This window comes from Scardinius erythrophthalmus (assembly GCF_964197995.2).
Source record: "Scardinius erythrophthalmus genome assembly, chromosome: 22".
Classification (NCBI taxonomy): Eukaryota; Metazoa; Chordata; class Actinopteri; order Cypriniformes; family Leuciscidae; genus Scardinius; species Scardinius erythrophthalmus.
In genome coordinates, this window is record NC_138242.1 from 34,699,183 (window position 1) to 34,722,149 (window position 22,967).

At 44.7% G+C, this 22,967-nt stretch overlaps 3 protein-coding genes across 5 annotated transcripts in view; 2 read left to right on the forward strand and 1 right to left on the reverse strand.

The window, feature by feature from the left end:
* Positions 1–20,422, forward strand: part of wwp1 (WW domain containing E3 ubiquitin protein ligase 1) — a 54,673-nt gene extending 34,251 nt beyond the window's left edge. Inside the window, exons 24-25 of the mRNA XM_081352338.1 lie at positions 19,500–19,572; positions 19,640–20,422. Of these exons, the coding sequence (XP_081208464.1) occupies positions 19,500–19,572; positions 19,640–19,739 (173 nt within the window). The 3' untranslated portion in view covers positions 19,740–20,422. The remainder of the gene's footprint in view (positions 1–19,499; positions 19,573–19,639) is intronic.
* The window catches only part of serpinb1l3 (serpin peptidase inhibitor, clade B (ovalbumin), member 1, like 3), a 25,213-nt gene continuing 21,968 nt past the window's right edge, over positions 19,723–22,967 (forward strand). Inside the window, exon 1 of the mRNA XM_081352339.1 lies at positions 19,723–19,816. Coding sequence (XP_081208465.1) covers positions 19,790–19,816 — 27 coding nt within the window. The 5' untranslated portion in view covers positions 19,723–19,789. The remainder of the gene's footprint in view (positions 19,817–22,967) is intronic.
* The window catches only part of rmdn1 (regulator of microtubule dynamics 1), a 2,951-nt gene continuing 424 nt past the window's right edge, over positions 20,441–22,967 (reverse strand). The window contains exons 1-10 of one of the 3 annotated variants that reach the window (XM_081352341.1): positions 22,960–22,967; positions 22,674–22,770; positions 22,507–22,594; positions 21,911–22,070; positions 21,745–21,834; positions 21,613–21,668; positions 21,436–21,523; positions 21,289–21,319; positions 21,059–21,192; positions 20,441–20,978 (exon numbers count right to left, since the gene is read on the reverse strand). The exon at positions 22,960–22,967 is cut by the window's right edge and continues 424 nt beyond it. In XM_081352341.1, the coding sequence (XP_081208467.1) occupies positions 20,934–20,978; positions 21,059–21,192; positions 21,289–21,319; positions 21,436–21,523; positions 21,613–21,668; positions 21,745–21,834; positions 21,911–22,070; positions 22,507–22,594; positions 22,674–22,770; positions 22,960–22,967 (797 nt within the window). In that variant the 3' untranslated portion in view covers positions 20,441–20,933. Of the gene's footprint in view, positions 20,979–21,058; positions 21,193–21,256; positions 21,320–21,435; positions 21,524–21,612; positions 21,669–21,744; positions 21,835–21,910; positions 22,071–22,506; positions 22,595–22,673; positions 22,771–22,959 lie in introns of all 3 variants that reach the window. The other 2 variants (XR_014029160.1, XM_081352342.1) reach the window with 2 other exon arrangements.

The following is a 22,967-nucleotide window of genomic DNA, read 5'->3' on the forward strand; positions in this document are numbered from 1 at the left end:
CACACTCAGATCCTCCAGATAAACACACGCACAGATCCTCCAGATAAACACACTCTCAGATCCTCCAGATAAACACACGCACAGATCCTCCAGATAAACACACGCACAGATCCTCCAGATAAACACACGCACAGATCCTCCAGATAAACACACGCACAGATCCTCCAGATACACACTCTCAGATCCTCCAGATAAAAACACTCTCAGATCCTCCAGATAAAAACACTCTCAGATCCTCCAGATAAACACTCTCAGATCCTCCAGATAAACACAGATCCTCCAGATAAACACACGCACAGATCCTCCAGATAGACACACTCTCAGATCCTCCAGATAAACACACTCTCAGATCCTCCAGATAAACACACTCTCAGATCCTCCAGATAAACACACGCACAGATCCTCCTGATAGACACACTCTCAGATCCTCCAGATAAACACACTCTCAGATCCTCCAGATAAAAACACGCACAGATCCTCCAGATAAACACACTCTCAGATCCTCCAGATAAACACACTCTCAGATCCTCCAGATAAACACTCTCAGATCCTCCAGATAAAAACACTCTCAGATCCTCCAGATAAACACACTCTCAGATCCTCCAGATAAAAACACTCTCAGATCCTCCAGATAAACACTCTCTCAGATCCTCCAGATAAAAACACTCTCAGATCCTCCAGATAAAAACACTCTCAGATCCTCCAGATAAAAACACTCTCAGATCCTCCAGATAAACACACGCTCAGATCCTCCAGATAAAAACACGCACAGATCCTCCAGATAAACACACTCTCAGATCCTCCAGATAAACACACGCTCAGATCCTCCAGATAAACACACTCTCAGATCCTCCAGATAAACACTCTCAGATCCTCCAGATAAAAACACTCTGAGATCCTCCAGATAAACACACTCTCAGATCCTCCAGATAAACACACGCTCAGATCCTCCAGATAAACACACGCACAGATCCTCCAGATAAAAACACGCACAGATCCTCCAGATAAACACACGCTCAGATCCTCCAGATAAACACACGCTCAGATCCTCCAGATAAACACACTCTCAGATCCTCCAGATAAACACTCTCAGATCCTCCAGATAAAAACACTCTCAGATCCTCCAGATAAACACACTCTCAGATCCTCCAGATAAACACACGCTCAGATCCTCCAGATAAACACACGCTCAGATCCTCCAGATAAACACACGCACAGATCCTCCAGATAAACACTCTCAGATCCTCCAGATAAACACACTCTCAGATCCTCCAGATAAACACACGCACAGATCCTCCAGATAAACACAGATCCTCCAGATAAACACAGAGCCTCCAGATAAACACAGATCCTCCAGATAAACACACTCTCAGATCCTCCAGATAAAAACACTCTCAGATCCTCCAGATAAAAACACTCTCAGATCCTCCAGATAAACACTCTCTCAGATCCTCCAGATAAACACACGCACAGATCCTCCAGATAAACACACGCACAGATCCTCCAGATAAACACACTCTCAGATCCTCCAGATAAACACACTCTCAGATCCTCCAGATAAAAACACTCTCAGATCCTCCAGATAAACACACGCACAGATCCTCCAGATAAACACACGCACAGATCCTCCAGATAAACACATGCTCAGATCCTCCAGATAAACACTCTCTCAGATCCTCCAGATAAACACACGCACAGATCCTCCAGATAAACACACGCACAGATCCTCCAGATAAACACACTCTCAGATCCTCCAGATAAACACACGCACAGATCCTCCAGATAAACACACGCACAGATCCTCCAGATAAACACACGCACAGATCCTCCAGATACACACTCTCAGATCCTCCAGATAAAAACACTCTCAGATCCTCCAGATAAACACTCTCAGATCCTCCAGATAAACACAGATCCTCCAGATAAACACACGCACAGATCCTCCAGATAGACACACTCTCAGATCCTCCAGATAAACACACTCTCAGATCCTCCAGATAAACACACGCACAGATCCTCCTGATAGACACACTCTCAGATCCTCCAGATAAACACACTCTCAGATCCTCCAGATAAAAACACGCACAGATCCTCCAGATAAACACACACTCAGATCCTCCAGATAAACACACGCACAGATCCTCCAGATAAACACACTCTCAGATCCTCCAGATAAACACACGCACAGATCCTCCAGATAAACACACGCACAGATCCTCCAGATAAACACACGCACAGATCCTCCAGATAAACACACGCACAGATCCTCCAGATACACACTCTCAGATCCTCCAGATAAAAACACTCTCAGATCCTCCAGATAAAAACACTCTCAGATCCTCCAGATAAACACTCTCAGATCCTCCAGATAAACACAGATCCTCCAGATAAACACACGCACAGATCCTCCAGATAGACACACTCTCAGATCCTCCAGATAAACACACTCTCAGATCCTCCAGATAAACACACTCTCAGATCCTCCAGATAAACACACGCACAGATCCTCCTGATAGACACACTCTCAGATCCTCCAGATAAACACACTCTCAGATCCTCCAGATAAAAACACGCACAGATCCTCCAGATAAACACACTCTCAGATCCTCCAGATAAACACACTCTCAGATCCTCCAGATAAAAACACTCTCAGATCCTCCAGATAAACACTCTCTCAGATCCTCCAGATAAAAACACTCTCAGATCCTCCAGATAAAAACACTCTCAGATCCTCCAGATAAACACACTCTCAGATCCTCCAGATAAAAAAACTCTCAGATCCTCCAGATAAAAACACGCACAGATCCTCCAGATAAACACACTCTCAGATCCTCCAGATAAACACACGCTCAGATCCTCCAGATAAACACACTCTCAGATCCTCCAGATAAACACTCTCAGATCCTCCAGATAAACACACGCACAGATCCTCCAGATAAACACACGCACAGATCCTCCAGATAAACACACGCACAGATCCTCCAGATAAACACGCACAGATCCTCCAGATAAACACGCACAGATCCTCCAGATACACACTCTCAGATCCTCCAGATAAACACACGCACAGATCCTCCAGATAAACACACGCACAGATCCTCCAGATAAACACTCTCAGATCCTCCAGATAAACACACGCACAGATCCTCCAGATAAAAATACTCTCAGATCCTCCAGATAAACACACTCTCAGATCCTCCAGATAAACACACGCACAGATCCTCCAGATAAACACAGATCCTCCAGATAAACACACTCTCAGATCCTCCAGATAAACACACGCTCAGATCCTCCAGATAAACACACGCACAGATCCTCCAGATAAACACAGATCCTCCAGATAAACACACTCTCAGATCCTCCAGATAAACACACGCTCAGATCCTCCAGATAAACACACGCACAGATCCTCCAGATAAACACACGCACAGATCCTCCAGATAAAAACACTCTCAGATCCTCCAGATAAACACACGCACAGATCCTCCAGATAAACACACGCACAGATCCTCCAGATAAACACACGCACAGATCCTCCAGATACACACTCTCAGATCCTCCAGATAAAAACACTCTCAGATCCTCCAGATAAACACTCTCAGATCCTCCAGATAAACACAGATCCTCCAGATAAACACACGCACAGATCCTCCAGATAGACACACTCTCAGATCCTCCAGATAAAAACACTCTCAGATCCTCCAGATAAACACTCTCTCAGATCCTCCAGATAAAAACACTCTCAGATCCTCCAGATAAAAACACTCTCAGATCCTCCAGATAAAAACACTCTCAGATCCTCCAGATAAACACACTCTCAGATCCTCCAGATAAAAAAACTCTCAGATCCTCCAGATAAAAACACGCACAGATCCTCCAGATAAACACACTCTCAGATCCTCCAGATAAACACACGCTCAGATCCTCCAGATAAACACACTCTCAGATCCTCCAGATAAACACTCTCAGATCCTCCAGATAAAAACACTCTGAGATCCTCCAGATAAACACACTCTCAGATCCTCCAGATAAACACACGCTCAGATCCTCCAGATAAACACACGCACAGATCCTCCAGATAAAAACACGCACAGATCCTCCAGATAAACACACGCTCAGATCCTCCAGATAAACACACGCTCAGATCCTCCAGATAAACACACTCTCAGATCCTCCAGATAAACACTCTCAGATCCTCCAGATAAAAACACTCTCAGATCCTCCAGATAAACACACTCTCAGATCCTCCAGATAAACACACGCTCAGATCCTCCAGATAAACACACGCTCAGATCCTCCAGATAAACACACGCACAGATCCTCCAGATAAACACACGCACAGATCCTCCAGATAAACACACGCACAGATCCTCCAGATAAACACGCACAGATCCTCCAGATACACACTCTCAGATCCTCCAGATAAACACACTCTCAGATCCTCCAGATAAAAACACTCTCAGATCCTCCAGATAAAAATACTCTCAGATCCTCCAGATAAACACACGCACAGATCCTCCAGATAAACACACGCACAGATCCTCCAGATAAACACACGCACAGATCCTCCAGATACACACTCTCAGATCCTCCAGATAGACACACTCTCAGATCCTCCAGATAAACACACTCTCAGATCCTCCAGATAAACACACGCACAGATCCTCCAGATAAACACACGCACAGATCCTCCAGATAAACACTCTCAGATCCTCCAGATAAACACACTCTCAGATCCTCCAGATAAACACACGCACAGATCCTCCAGATAAACACAGATCCTCCAGATAAACACACGCTCAGATCCTCCAGATAAACACAGAGCCTCCAGATAAACACAGATCCTCCAGATAAACACACTCTCAGATCCTCCAGATAAAAACACTCTCAGATCCTCCAGATAAAAACACTCTCAGATCCTCCAGATAAACACTCTCTCAGATCCTCCAGATAAACACACGCACAGATCCTCCAGATAAACACACGCACAGATCCTCCAGATAAACACACTCTCAGATCCTCCAGATAAACACACTCTCAGATCCTCCAGATAAAAACACTCTCAGATCCTCCAGATAAACACACGCACAGATCCTCCAGATAAACACACGCACAGATCCTCCAGATAAACACATGCTCAGATCCTCCAGATAAACACTCTCTCAGATCCTCCAGATAAACACACGCACAGATCCTCCAGATAAACACACGCACAGATCCTCCAGATAAACACACTCTCAGATCCTCCAGATAAACACACGCACAGATCCTCCAGATAAACACACGCACAGATCCTCCAGATAAACACACGCACAGATCCTCCAGATACACACTCTCAGATCCTCCAGATAAAAACACTCTCAGATCCTCCAGATAAACACTCTCAGATCCTCCAGATAAACACAGATCCTCCAGATAAACACACGCACAGATCCTCCAGATAGACACACTCTCAGATCCTCCAGATAAACACACTCTCAGATCCTCCAGATAAACACACGCACAGATCCTCCTGATAGACACACTCTCAGATCCTCCAGATAAACACACTCTCAGATCCTCCAGATAAAAACACGCACAGATCCTCCAGATAAACACACACTCAGATCCTCCAGATAAACACACGCACAGATCCTCCAGATAAACACACTCTCAGATCCTCCAGATAAACACACGCACAGATCCTCCAGATAAACACACGCACAGATCCTCCAGATAAACACACGCACAGATCCTCCAGATAAACACACGCACAGATCCTCCAGATACACACTCTCAGATCCTCCAGATAAAAACACTCTCAGATCCTCCAGATAAAAACACTCTCAGATCCTCCAGATAAACACTCTCAGATCCTCCAGATAAACACAGATCCTCCAGATAAACACACGCACAGATCCTCCAGATAGACACACTCTCAGATCCTCCAGATAAACACACTCTCAGATCCTCCAGATAAACACACGCACAGATCCTCCTGATAGACACACTCTCAGATCCTCCAGATAAACACACTCTCAGATCCTCCAGATAAAAACACGCACAGATCCTCCAGATAAACACACTCTCAGATCCTCCAGATAAACACACTCTCAGATCCTCCAGATAAACACTCTCAGATCCTCCAGATAAAAACACTCTCAGATCCTCCAGATAAACACACTCTCAGATCCTCCAGATAAAAACACTCTCAGATCCTCCAGATAAACACTCTCTCAGATCCTCCAGATAAAAACACTCTCAGATCCTCCAGATAAAAACACTCTCAGATCCTCCAGATAAAAACACTCTCAGATCCTCCAGATAAACACACTCTCAGATCCTCCAGATAAAAAAACTCTCAGATCCTCCAGATAAAAACACGCACAGATCCTCCAGATAAACACACTCTCAGATCCTCCAGATAAACACACGCTCAGATCCTCCAGATAAACACACTCTCAGATCCTCCAGATAAACACTCTCAGATCCTCCAGATAAACACACGCACAGATCCTCCAGATAAACACACGCACAGATCCTCCAGATAAACACACGCACAGATCCTCCAGATAAACACGCACAGATCCTCCAGATAAACACGCACAGATCCTCCAGATAAACACTCTCAGATCCTCCAGATAAACACACGCACAGATCCTCCAGATAAAAATACTCTCAGATCCTCCAGATAAACACACTCTCAGATCCTCCAGATAAACACACGCACAGATCCTCCAGATAAACACAGATCCTCCAGATAAACACACTCTCAGATCCTCCAGATAAACACACGCTCAGATCCTCCAGATAAACACACGCACAGATCCTCCAGATAAACACAGATCCTCCAGATAAACACACTCTCAGATCCTCCAGATAAACACACGCTCAGATCCTCCAGATAAACACACGCACAGATCCTCCAGATAAACACACGCACAGATCCTCCAGATAAAAACACTCTCAGATCCTCCAGATAAACACACGCACAGATCCTCCAGATAAACACACGCACAGATCCTCCAGATAAACACACGCACAGATCCTCCAGATACACACTCTCAGATCCTCCAGATAAAAACACTCTCAGATCCTCCAGATAAACACTCTCAGATCCTCCAGATAAACACAGATCCTCCAGATAAACACACGCACAGATCCTCCAGATAGACACACTCTCAGATCCTCCAGATAAAAACACTCTCAGATCCTCCAGATAAAAATACTCTCAGATCCTCCAGATAAACACACTCTCAGATCCTCCAGATAAACACACGCTCAGATCCTCCAGATAAACACAGAGCCTCCAGATAAACACAGATCCTCCAGATAAACACACTCTCAGATCCTCCAGATAAAAACACTCTCAGATCCTCCAGTTAAAAACACTCTCAGATCCTCCAGATAAACACTCTCTCAGATCCTCCAGATAAACACACGCACAGATCCTCCAGATAAACACTCTCAGATCCTCCAGATAAAAACACTCTCAGATCCTCCAGATAAACACACGCACAGATCCTCCAGATAAACACACGCACAGATCCTCCAGATAAACACACGCACAGATCCTCCAGATAAAAACACTCTCAGATCCTCCAGATAAAAACACGCACAGATCCTCCAGATAAACACACTCTCAGATCCTCCAGATAAACACACGCTCAGATCCTCCAGATAAACACACGCACAGATCCTCCAGATAAACACACGCACAGATCCTCCAGATAAAAACACTCTCAGATCCTCCAGATAAAAACACGCACAGATCCTCCAGATAAACACACTCTCAGATCCTCCAGATAAACACACGCACAGATCCTCCAGATAAACACACGCACAGATCCTCCAGATAAACACACGCACAGATCCTCCAGATAAACACACGCACAGATCCTCCAGATACACACTCTCAGATCCTCCAGATAAAAACACTCTCAGATCCTCCAGATAAACACTCTCAGATCCTCCAGATAAACACTCTCAGATCCTCCAGATAAACACACGCACAGATCCTCCAGATAGACACACTCTCAGATCCTCCAGATAAACACACTCTCAGATCCTCCAGATAAACACACGCACAGATCCTCCTGATAGACACACTCTCAGATCCTCCAGATAAAAACACGCACAGATCCTCCAGATAAACACACTCTCAGATCCTCCAGATAAACACACGCTCAGATCCTCCAGATAAACACACGCACAGATCCTCCAGATAAAAACACTCTCAGATCCTCCAGATAAACACACTCTCAGATCCTCCAGATAAAAAAACTCTCAGATCCTCCAGATAAAAACACGCACAGATCCTCCAGATAAACACACGCTCAGATCCTCCAGATAAACACTCTCTCAGATCCTCCAGATAAACACACGCACAGATCCTCCAGATAAACACACGCACAGATCCTCCAGATAAACACACTCTCAGATCCTCCAGATAAACACACGCACAGATCCTCCAGATAAACACACGCACAGATCCTCCAGATAAACACACGCACAGATCCTCCAGATAAACACACGCACAGATCCTCCAGATAAACACTCTCAGATCCTCCAGATAAAAACACTCTCAGATCCTCCAGATAAACACTCTCAGATCCTCCAGATAAACACAGATCCTCCAGATAAACACACGCACAGATCCTCCAGATAGACACACTCTCAGATCCTCCAGATAAACACACTCTCAGATCCTCCAGATAAACACACGCACAGATCCTCCTGATAGACACACTCTCAGATCCTCCAGATAAACACACTCTCAGATCCTCCAGATAAAAACACGCACAGATCCTCCAGATAAACACACGCTCAGATCCTCCAGATAAACACACGCACAGATCCTCCAGATAAACACACTCTCAGATCCTCCAGATAAACACACGCACAGATCCTCCAGATAAACACTCTCAGATCCTCCAGATAAACACAGATCCTCCAGATAAACACACGCACAGATCCTCCAGATAAACACACGCACAGATCCTCCAGATACACACTCTCAGATCCTCCAGATAAAAACACTCTCAGATCCTCCAGATAAACACTCTCAGATCCTCCAGATAAACACAGATCCTCCAGATAAACACACGCACAGATCCTCCAGATAGACACACTCTCAGATCCTCCAGATAAAAACACTCTCAGATCCTCCAGATAAAAATACTCTCAGATCCTCCAGATAAACACACTCTCAGATCCTCCAGATAAACACACTCTCAGATCCTCCAGATAAAAACACTCTCAGATCCTCCAGTTAAAAACACTCTCAGATCCTCCAGATAAACACTCTCTCAGATCCTCCAGATAAACACACGCACAGATCCTCCAGATAAACACTCTCAGATCCTCCAGATAAAAACACTCTCAGATCCTCCAGATAAACACACGCACAGATCCTCCAGATAAACACACGCACAGATCCTCCAGATAAACACACGCACAGATCCTCCAGATAAAAACACTCTCAGATCCTCCAGATAAAAACACGCACAGATCCTCCAGATAAACACACTCTCAGATCCTCCAGATAAACACACGCACAGATCCTCCAGATAAACACACGCACAGATCCTCCAGATAAACACACGCACAGATCCTCCAGATAAAAACACTCTCAGATCCTCCAGATAAAAACACGCACAGATCCTCCAGATAAACACACTCTCAGATCCTCCAGATAAACACACGCTCAGATCCTCCAGATAAACACACGCACAGATCCTCCAGATAAACACACGCACAGATCCTCCAGATAAAAACACTCTCAGATCCTCCAGATAAAAACACGCACAGATCCTCCAGATAAACACACTCTCAGATCCTCCAGATAAACACACGCACAGATCCTCCAGATAAACACACGCACAGATCCTCCAGATAAACACACGCACAGATCCTCCAGATAAACACACGCACAGATCCTCCAGATACACACTCTCAGATCCTCCAGATAAAAACACTCTCAGATCCTCCAGATAAACACTCTCAGATCCTCCAGATAAACACTCTCAGATCCTCCAGATAAACACACGCACAGATCCTCCAGATAGACACACTCTCAGATCCTCCAGATAAACACACTCTCAGATCCTCCAGATAAACACACGCTCAGATCCTCCAGATAAACACACGCTCAGATCCTCCAGATAAACACACTCTCAGATCCTCCAGATAAACACACGCTCAGATCCTCCAGATAAACACACGCTCAGATCCTCCAGATAAACACACGCACAGATCCTCCAGATAAACACACGCACAGATCCTCCAGATAAACACACGCACAGATCCTCCAGATAAACACGCACAGATCCTCCAGATACACACTCTCAGATCCTCCAGATAAACACACTCTCAGATCCTCCAGATAAAAACACTCTCAGATCCTCCAGATAAAAATACTCTCAGATCCTCCAGATAAACACACTCTCAGATCCTCCAGATAAACACACGCACAGATCCTCCAGATAAACACAGATCCTCCAGATAAACACACTCTCAGATCCTCCAGATAAACACACGCTCAGATCCTCCAGATAAACACACGCACAGATCCTCCAGATAAACACACGCACAGATCCTCCAGATAAAAACACTCTCAGATCCTCCAGATAAACACACGCACAGATCCTCCAGATAAACACACGCACAGATCCTCCAGATAAACACACGCACAGATCCTCCAGATACACACTCTCAGATCCTCCAGATAGACACACTCTCAGATCCTCCAGATAAACACACTCTCAGATCCTCCAGATAAACACACGCACAGATCCTCCAGATAAACACACGCACAGATCCTCCAGATAAACACTCTCAGATCCTCCAGATAAACACACTCTCAGATCCTCCAGATAAACACACGCACAGATCCTCCAGATAAACACAGATCCTCCAGATAAACACACTCTCAGATCCTCCAGATAAAAACACTCTCAGATCCTCCAGATAAAAACACTCTCAGATCCTCCAGATAAACACTCTCTCAGATCCTCCAGATAAACACACGCACAGATCCTCCAGATAAACACACGCACAGATCCTCCAGATAAACACACTCTCAGATCCTCCAGATAAACACACTCTCAGATCCTCCAGATAAAAACACTCTCAGATCCTCCAGATAAACACACGCACAGATCCTCCAGATAAACACACGCACAGATCCTCCAGATAAACACATGCTCAGATCCTCCAGATAAACACTCTCTCAGATCCTCCAGATAAACACACGCACAGATCCTCCAGATAAACACACGCACAGATCCTCCAGATAAACACACTCTCAGATCCTCCAGATAAACACACGCACAGATCCTCCAGATAAACACACGCACAGATCCTCCAGATAAACACACGCACAGATCCTCCAGATACACACTCTCAGATCCTCCAGATAAAAACACTCTCAGATCCTCCAGATAAACACTCTCAGATCCTCCAGATAAACACAGATCCTCCAGATAAACACACGCACAGATCCTCCAGATAGACACACTCTCAGATCCTCCAGATAAACACACTCTCAGATCCTCCAGATAAACACACGCACAGATCCTCCTGATAGACACACTCTCAGATCCTCCAGATAAACACTCTCAGATCCTCCAGATAAAAACACGCACAGATCCTCCAGATAAACACACACTCAGATCCTCCAGATAAACACACGCACAGATCCTCCAGATAAACACACTCTCAGATCCTCCAGATAAACACACGCACAGATCCTCCAGATAAACACACGCACAGATCCTCCAGATAAACACACGCACAGATCCTCCAGATAAACACACGCACAGATCCTCCAGATACACACTCTCAGATCCTCCAGATAAAAACACTCTCAGATCCTCCAGATAAAAACACTCTCAGATCCTCCAGATAAACACTCTCAGATCCTCCAGATAAACACAGATCCTCCAGATAAACACACGCACAGATCCTCCAGATAGACACACTCTCAGATCCTCCAGATAAACACACTCTCAGATCCTCCAGATAAACACACTCTCAGATCCTCCAGATAAACACACGCACAGATCCTCCAGATAAACACACGCACAGATCCTCCAGATAAACACTCTCAGATCCTCCAGATAAACACACGCACAGATCCTCCAGATAAAAATACTCTCAGATCCTCCAGATAAACACACTCTCAGATCCTCCAGATAAACACACGCACAGATCCTCCAGATAAACACAGATCCTCCAGATAAACACACTCTCAGATCCTCCAGATAAACACACGCTCAGATCCTCCAGATAAACACACGCACAGATCCTCCAGATAAACACAGATCCTCCAGATAAACACACTCTCAGATCCTCCAGATAAACACACGCTCAGATCCTCCAGATAAACACACGCACAGATCCTCCAGATAAACACACTCTCAGATCCTCCAGATAAACACACGCTCAGATCCTCCAGATAAACACACGCACAGATCCTCCAGATAAACACACGCACAGATCCTCCAGATAAACACACGCACAGATCCTCCAGATACACACTCTCAGATCCTCCAGATAAAAACACTCTCAGATCCTCCAGATAAACACTCTCAGATCCTCCAGATAAACACAGATCCTCCAGATAAACACACGCACAGATCCTCCAGATAGACACACTCTCAGATCCTCCAGATAAAAACACTCTCAGATCCTCCAGATAAAAATACTCTCAGATCCTCCAGATAAACACACTCTCAGATCCTCCAGATAAACACACGCTCAGATCCTCCAGATAAACACACTCTCAGATCCTCCAGATAAAAACACTCTCAGATCCTCCAGTTAAAAACACTCTCAGATCCTCCAGATAAACACTCTCTCAGATCCTCCAGATAAACACACGCACAGATCCTCCAGATAAACACTCTCAGATCCTCCAGATAAAAACACTCTCAGATCCTCCAGATAAACACACGCACAGATCCTCCAGATAAACACACGCACAGATCCTCCAGATAAACACACGCACAGATCCTCCAGATAAAAACACTCTCAGATCCTCCAGATAAAAACACGCACAGATCCTCCAGATAAACACACTCTCAGATCCTCCAGATAAACACACGCTCAGATCCTCCAGATAAACACACGCACAGATCCTCCAGATAAACACACGCACAGATCCTCCAGATAAAAACACTCTCAGATCCTCCAGATAAAAACACGCACAGATCCTCCAGATAAACACACTCTCAGATCCTCCAGATAAACACACGCACAGATCCTCCAGATAAACACACGCACAGATCCTCCAGATAAACACACGCACAGATCCTCCAGATAAACACACGCACAGATCCTCCAGATACACACTCTCAGATCCTCCAGATAAAAACACTCTCAGATCCTCCAGATAAACACTCTCAGATCCTCCAGATAAACACTCTCAGATCCTCCAGATAAACACACGCACAGATCCTCCAGATAGACACACTCTCAGATCCTCCAGATAAACACACTCTCAGATCCTCCAGATAAACACACGCACAGATCCTCCTGATAGACACACTCTCAGATCCTCCAGATAAAAACACGCACAGATCCTCCAGATAAACACACGCTCAGATCCTCCAGATAAACACACGCACAGATCCTCCAGATAAAAACACTCTCAGATCCTCCAGATAAACACACTCTCAGATCCTCCAGATAAAAAAACTCTCAGATCCTCCAGATAAAAACACGCACAGATCCTCCAGATAAACACACGCTCAGATCCTCCAGATAAACACACTCTCAGATCCTCCAGATAAACACACGCACAGATCCTCCTGATAGACACACTCTCAGATCCTCCAGATAAACACACTCTCAGATCCTCCAGATAAAAACACGCACAGATCCTCCAGATAAACACACGCTCAGATCCTCCAGATAAACACACGCACAGATCCTCCAGATAAACACACTCTCAGATCCTCCAGATAAACACACGCACAGATCCTCCAGATAAACACTCTCAGATCCTCCAGATAAACACAGATCCTCCAGATAAACACACGCACAGATCCTCCAGATAAACACACGCACAGATCCTCCAGATACACACTCTCAGATCCTCCAGATAAAAACACTCTCAGATCCTCCAGATAAACACTCTCAGATCCTCCAGATAAACACAGATCCTCCAGATAAACACACGCACAGATCCTCCAGATAGACACACTCTCAGATCCTCCAGATAAAAACACTCTCAGATCCTCCAGATAAAAATACTCTCAGATCCTCCAGATAAACACACTCTCAGATCCTCCAGATAAACACACGCTCAGATCCTCCAGATAAACACAGAGCCTCCAGATAAACACAGATCCTCCAGATAAACACACTCTCAGATCCTCCAGATAAAAACACTCTCAGATCCTCCAGTTAAAAACACTCTCAGATCCTCCAGATAAACACTCTCTCAGATCCTCCAGATAAACACACGCACAGATCCTCCAGATAAACACTCTCAGATCCTCCAGATAAAAACACTCTCAGATCCTCCAGATAAACACACGCACAGATCCTCCAGATAAACACACGCACAGATCCTCCAGATAAACACACGCACAGATCCTCCAGATAAAAACACTCTCAGATCCTCCAGATAAAAACACGCACAGATCCTCCAGATAAACACACTCTCAGATCCTCCAGATAAACACACGCTCAGATCCTCCAGATAAACACACGCACAGATCCTCCAGATAAACACACGCACAGATCCTCCAGATAAAAACACTCTCAGATCCTCCAGATAAAAACACGCACAGATCCTCCAGATAAACACACTCTCAGATCCTCCAGATAAACACACGCACAGATCCTCCAGATAAACACACGCACAGATCCTCCAGATAAACACACGCACAGATCCTCCAGATAAACACACGCACAGATCCTCCAGATACACACTCTCAGATCCTCCAGATAAAAACACTCTCAGATCCTCCAGATAAACACTCTCAGATCCTCCAGATAAACACTCTCAGATCCTCCAGATAAACACACGCACAGATCCTCCAGATAGACACACTCTCAGATCCTCCAGATAAACACACTCTCAGATCCTCCAGATAAACACACGCTCAGATCCTCCAGATAAACACACGCTCAGATCCTCCAGATAAACACACTCTCAGATCCTCCAGATAAACACTCTCAGATCCTCCAGATAAAAACACTCTCAGATCCTCCAGATAAACACACTCTCAGATCCTCCAGATAAACACACGCTCAGATCCTCCAGATAAACACACGCTCAGATCCTCCAGATAAACACACGCACAGATCCTCCAGATAAACACACGCACAGATCCTCCAGATAAACACACGCACAGATCCTCCAGATAAACACGCACAGATCCTCCAGATACACACTCTCAGATCCTCCAGATAAACACACTCTCAGATCCTCCAGATAAAAACACTCTCAGATCCTCCAGATAAAAATACTCTCAGATCCTCCAGATAAACACACTCTCAGATCCTCCAGATAAACACACGCACAGATCCTCCAGATAAACACAGATCCTCCAGATAAACACACTCTCAGATCCTCCAGATAAACACACGCTCAGATCCTCCAGATAAACACACGCACAGATCCTCCAGATAAACACACGCACAGATCCTCCAGATAAAAACACTCTCAGATCCTCCAGATAAACACACGCACAGATCCTCCAGATAAACACACGCACAGATCCTCCAGATAAACACACGCACAGATCCTCCAGATACACACTCTCAGATCCTCCAGATAGACACACTCTCAGATCCTCCAGATAAACACACTCTCAGATCCTCCAGATAAACACACGCACAGATCCTCCAGATAAACACACGCACAGATCCTCCAGATAAACACTCTCAGATCCTCCAGATAAACACACTCTCAGATCCTCCAGATAAACACACGCACAGATCCTCCAGATAAACACAGATCCTCCAGATAAACACACGCTCAGATCCTCCAGATAAACACAGAGCCTCCAGATAAACACAGATCCTCCAGATAAACACACTCTCAGATCCTCCAGATAAAAACACTCTCAGATCCTCCAGATAAAAACACTCTCAGATCCTCCAGATAAACACTCTCTCAGATCCTCCAGATAAACACACGCACAGATCCTCCAGATAAACACACGCACAGATCCTCCAGATAAACACACTCTCAGATCCTCCAGATAAACACACTCTCAGATCCTCCAGATAAAAACACTCTCAGATCCTCCAGATAAACACACGCACAGATCCTCCAGATAAACACACGCACAGATCCTCCAGATAAACACATGCTCAGATCCTCCAGATAAACACTCTCTCAGATCCTCCAGATAAACACACGCACAGATCCTCCAGATAAACACACGCACAGATCCTCCAGATAAACACACTCTCAGATCCTCCAGATAAACACACGCACAGATCCTCCAGATAAACACACGCACAGATCCTCCAGATAAACACACGCACAGATCCTCCAGATAAACACACTCTCAGATCCTCCAGATAAACACACGCTCAGATCCTCCAGATAAACACACGCACAGATCCTCCAGATAAAAACACTCTCAGATCCTCCAGATAAACACACTCTCAGATCCTCCAGATAAAAAAACTCTCAGATCCTCCAGATAAAAACACGCACAGATCCTCCAGATAAACACACGCTCAGATCCTCCAGATAAACACTCTCTCAGATCCTCCAGATAAACACACGCACAGATCCTCCAGATAAACACACTCTCAGATCCTCCAGATAAAAACACGCACAGATCCTCCAGATAAACACACTCTCAGATCCTCCAGATAAACACACGCACAGATCCTCCAGATAAACACACGCACAGATCCTCCAGATAAACACACGCACAGATCCTCCAGATAAACACACGCACAGATCCTCCAGATAGACACACTCTCAGATCCTCCAGATAAACACACTCTCAGATCCTCCAGATAAACACACGCACAGATCCTCCTGATAGACACACTCTCAGATCCTCCAGATAAACACACTCTCAGATCCTCCAGATAAAAACACGCACAGATCCTCCAGATAAACACACGCTCAGATCCTCCAGATAAACACACGCACAGATCCTCCAGATAAACACACTCTCAGATCCTCCAGATAAACACACGCACAGATCCTCCAGATAAACACTCTCAGATCCTCCAGATAAACACACTCTCAGATCCTCCAGATAAACACACGCACAGATCCTCCTGATAGACACACTCTCAGATCCTCCAGATAAACACACGCTCAGATCCTCCAAATAAACACACGTACAGATCCTCCAGATAAACACACGCACAGATCCTCCAGATAAAAACACTCTCAGATCCTCCAGATAAAAACACTCTCAGATCCTCCAGATAGACACACGCACAGATCCTCCAGATAAACACGCGCTCAGATCCTCCAGATAAACACGCGCTCAGATCCTCCAGATAAACACACGCTCAGATCCTCCAGATAAACACACGCACAGATCCTCCAGATAAACACACGCACAGATCCTCCAGATAAAAACACTCTCAGATCCTCCAGATAAAAACACGCACAGATCCTCCAGATAAACACACTCTCAGATCCTCCAGATAAAAACACTCTCAGATCCTCCAGATAAAAACACTCTCAGATCCTCCAGATAGACACACGCACAGATCCTCCAGATAAACACGCACAGATCCTCCAGATAAACACACTCTCAGATCCTCCAGATAAACACACGCTCAGATCCTCCAGATAAAAACACTCTCAGATCCTCCAGATAAACACACATTTAGATCCTCCAGATAAACACACGCTCAGATCCTCCAGATAAACACACGCACAGATCCTCCAGATAAAAACACGCACAGATCCTCCAGATAAACACTCTCAGATCCTCCAGATAAACACACGCTCAGATCCTCCAGATAAACACTCTCAGATCCTCCAGATAAACACTCTCAGATCCTCCAGATAAAAACACTCTCAGATCCTCCAGATAAACACACTCTCAGATCCTCCAGATAAAAACACGCACAGATCCTCCAGATAAACACACTCTCAGATCCTCCAGATAAAAACACTCTCAGATCCTCCAGATAAAAACACTCTCAGATCCTCCAGATAGACACACGCACAGATCCTCCAGATAAACACGCACAGATCCTCCAGATAAACACACTCTCAGATCCTCCAGATAAACACACGCTCAGATCCTCCAGATAAAAACACTCTCAGATCCTCCAGATAGACACACGCACAGATCCTCCAGATAAACACGCGCTCAGATCCTCCAGATAAACACACGCTCAGATCCTCCAGATAAACACACGCTCAGATCCTCCAGATAAACACACGCACAGATCCTCCAGATAAACACACTCTCAGATCCTCCAGATAGACACACGCTCAGATCCTCCAGATAAACACGCACAGATCCTCCAGATAAACACACTCTCAGATCCTCCAGATAAACACACTCTCAGATCCTCCAGATAAACACACTCTCAGATCCTCCAGATAAAAACACGCACAGATCCTCCAGATAAACACACGCTCAGATCCTCCAGATAAACACACGCACAGATCCTCCAGATAAACACACGCACAGATCCTCCAGATAAAAACACTCTCAGATCCTCCAGATAAAAACACGCACAGATCCTCCAGATAAACACACTCTCAGATCCTCCAGATAAACACATGCTCAGATCCTCCAGATAAACACTCTCTCAGATCCTCCAGATAAACACACTCTCAGATCCTCCAGATAAACACACGCACAGATCCTCCAGATAAACACGCACAGATCCTCCAGATAAACACGCACAGATCCTCCAGATACACACTCTCAGATCCTCCAGATACACACTCTCAGATCCTCCAGATAAACACACGCACAGATCCTCCAGATAAACACGCGCTCAGATCCTCCAGATAAACACACTCTCAGATCCTCCAGATAAACACACGCACAGATCCTCCAGATAAACACACTCTCAGATCCTCCAGATAAACACACTCTCAGATCCTCCAAATAAACACACGTACAGATCCTCCAGATAAACACACGCACAGATCCTCCAGATAAAAACACTCTCAGATCCTCCAGATAAAAACACTCTCAGATCCTCCAGATAAACACACTCTCAGATCCTCCAGATAAACACACTCTTAGATCCTCCAAATAAACACACGTACAGATCCTCCAGATAAACACACGCACAGATCCTCCAGATAAAAACACTCTCAGATCCTCCAGATAAAAACACTCTCAGATCCTCCAGATAGACACACGCACAGATCCTCCAGATAAACACGCGCACAGATCCTCCAGATAAACACGCGCACAGATCCTCCAGATAAACACACGCACAGATCCTCCAGATAAACACACGCACAGATCCTCCAGATAAACGCGCGCTCAGATCAGAACGGCTATAAGGGACTCGGTTTATTCTCATCACTCTGATACTTCGTCCTCCAGGGAGCAACGGGCCGCAGAAGTTCTGCATTGAGAAGGTGGGCAAGGAGACGTGGCTGCCGCGGAGTCACACCTGGTGAGTGTCATGATGATGTTAGAAAGCTGATGTCACGTTCACGTCTCACTCGCTCTTCTGTTCTCAGCTTTAACAGGCTGGATCTGCCTCCCTATAAGAGCTTCGAACAGCTGAAGGAAAAGCTGCTCTTCGCCATCGAGGAGACGGAAGGGTTCGGTCAAGAGTGATGAACGTCTTTGCCCTTTACGGCGACGCATCAGCCAAGTAAAACAAAACCATGAAACTTGCACAGACGATTACCAATGTAAATAAGCTATTTTGTCATTTTAAACCAAATCTTTATCTTAAGACCTCATTTAGCGATCTTCATAACATGATTCCCCATGAATATGCAAGCGTTCGAGCTTTTCTGATCTTTTCAATGCTGATATCTATACACAACGCTTTGGTTTATTCATTTGGCGGGTTTTTTAAATGAACCTGAAAAAAAAAAAAACATTAGAGAGGATTTTATAGTAGAACTCAAACTTATGGCTCTAGTTTTATAGAGCTTTTACAGAATGATTGTAGAGTTTGATAAGGTGCCTGGGGTTTTTCTCTTTTTTTGTGTTGTTGGACATTAAGTTTTATTGTTAAGCGCTTGCATGGCTGCCTGCGGAGTGAGAGATGACTGGGCTCCTCTAGACAGACAGACAGACAGCTGTCTCACATATCACTCATCAGGATCGGCTCTGGACAGTATTGCTGTTGGCACTTTAGTATTCATCAGAATCTCTGCACATGCTCAGAAAGGCTTCGCTCAGCAGGTGAAGTCAGTTGTGCTCGAAGCACTTCACTATTTCTGTGGCCTTTGACCGTCAGGGGAGGAAAACTGTGTCCATAAATATTTCATATTAAAATATATGAGTTCAAACAAACTCGGGTGTCTCTCGTGTTCTTCAAGTGGGATTTATTTTGATTTTTCATACATTAAATACATTTGTTAATGTTTTATATTTATTCTAGTATATTTAGCTTTATTTCATTTGCACAAAGAATATACAAATATTCCAGAGTTAAAATTGCTCCCAAAATCCTAAATCACAAAACATTTGGATGATGAATTGTTCTGTGAGAAAAGCTAAGGTAATCTGAAGGATTTAAAGGTTTTACTGCTTGAATATCCTCATTCTGGTTTACAATAATCAAACTGTCTAAACTGAGCAGTCGAATCTGTAAACTCACATCAGGTCTGTCAGAAGATCCAGCAAACATACAGAAATACAGCAGAAGTGGTGAATTACGGGCCGCTTTAATGCCTAAATGTCGTCTAATGCCTAAGAGTCTAAAATAGTCAATAGTAACTCTCCATCGAACACAAATCAACTGTGAGTCATTAAAAAGCACAATTAAGGCATCCCTGGGTTGGAGAACAGCGGGACTCATCCGTTGAGTTTCTTCAGAAGCTCCAGCGCTTCCTTATGGACCTGCATTGGGTCAAATGTGAACATTACGCCTCTGATGACGATATAACAGATAAATATGACTGATGAATGTGTTTATGAACCTGTTTGTCTTCCTCTGTGACTGCAGGATAGTCTCGCGCTCTCGTGAGCCACAGCGCCGCTCGCTGGACGTCTCTCAGCATCACGTACGTCTTGCCCAGCATCAGCAGGTTCTTGCTGTAGAAATTTGGGTCAACTAAATTGAAATATGAAACTGTTAAAGTTGTATCAGTCACATGTAAAATAAATAAAAAACAAACATGAAGGTGCTTGTGTTTATATCATACGGGACCTTCTTCAGCTTTCAGGAAAAACGCCAAAGCCTGATGGAGACAAAACATGTATAGTTTCACTGCTAAATGAAGTGTCTACGTAATATAGGCTAAAACAGATAAAATCCAACACTGAAAACCCCATAATTATTATTAATTTCACTGACTTCTTCATAAGTGGCTGTCGGAGGCGACGCAAAAATAACGGCTGCAACTTTCCGCTGGTACCACGGTAATTCAGCGAACGCAAAACACCTGCGAGGAGGAGACGTCACGGTTACTGAAGGGTTCGACATGGCCAGTGATGAGCAAATATATTTGTGTTTATATCAGAACAAACTCACCAGTAACCAAGAATATGGATAGACGTCGCATCTTTAGGGTTGAGCTCGATTGCTCGCTGTAGAAATGAGCGTTAAAGAAGTTTAATTCGTTCAGTGGTGAACTTTGATGCTTTAACCCAATGAACATCTTACCTCCAAATGCTCTCTAATGATGTAGGAATTTCCTATTTTGACTTTGATCCCTTCATAATCCCCAACATCACTGAGGCAAATGGCGAACCACTGCAGACGACAGACATCGAGTCAAACATCGGCTCTAACACTGCAATACTCGTTTACAGAGAGAGTGGTGCTGTACTTTGTGAGCCGCAAAGGAAGACTGGTTTTTCTCCAGAGCTTTGCTGGCGAAGTCGAAGGCCTCGTATGTGAGCCGCTTCTTCTCCTCGGCGCTGATGCGGGACAGTAAAGCCAGATCGCGAGACGCTCGAGCCAAACGCCACAGGAACTCTGCCTCGTCACTGGGACAAACACAACCCACCTGAGAGTTACCCATCCTCTGGAATGTTCATTAATATCTAAACACTCACTGAGCAGCTTAGACTCGCGCTCAATGACTAGAGAAACTTATCACTATAATACTCTACATATCATCTAACTCTGCTGATGTTTGTGTTCTTCTGAGACGGGCTGGTTTTCATCTGTCATCCTCTACTAATGAGTGTGACATGCTAGTTAACAACTGAGACGCCTCGATTACCTTTTCTGACATGCGTTCATTAGTGCTGTTTTTACACTGGCTCATTAGCATTATCAGGTTAGTTTTACTTTACCAGTCCTCACACATTCTCAGGTTAGTTATACCAGTCCTCACCCATTCTCAGGTTAGTTTTACCAGTCCTCACACATTCTCAGGTTAGTTTTACCAGTCCTCACACATTCTCAGGTTAGTTTTACCTGTCTTTGTGTTTCACCAGGAGCTGGTGGAGTTTCTCGGTCTCTCCACAGCTGTACAGATAATCTGCTTGTTCTAACACTTCTTCAGCTGGAAAAATTATGCAGTTAAAAATAATAATAAACAGCAGCACTAAGACTTTATTTAAAGCTCAATATTGAACAAGTACCTGATTCCAGCGCACTAACCGAAGCGAAACGAGTGACTCTGTCATAGATCAGGAATGACAGTGGAGTTACAGCCACGAGGAATGAAGCTGTTCTGTTCTGACAGTCACAAAACACACAAACTATTAATAACCATCATCAATGATGACTACAACATTCACAGGTTATTTGCTCTTTCATGCACAACCTCGTCCCCCCTCTCTCTCTCTCTCTCTCTCACACACACACACACACTCATGTTCTACATGTGATCCTCATAACACTTCTAAAGGCAGATGTGGATCTTACTGAAGTTC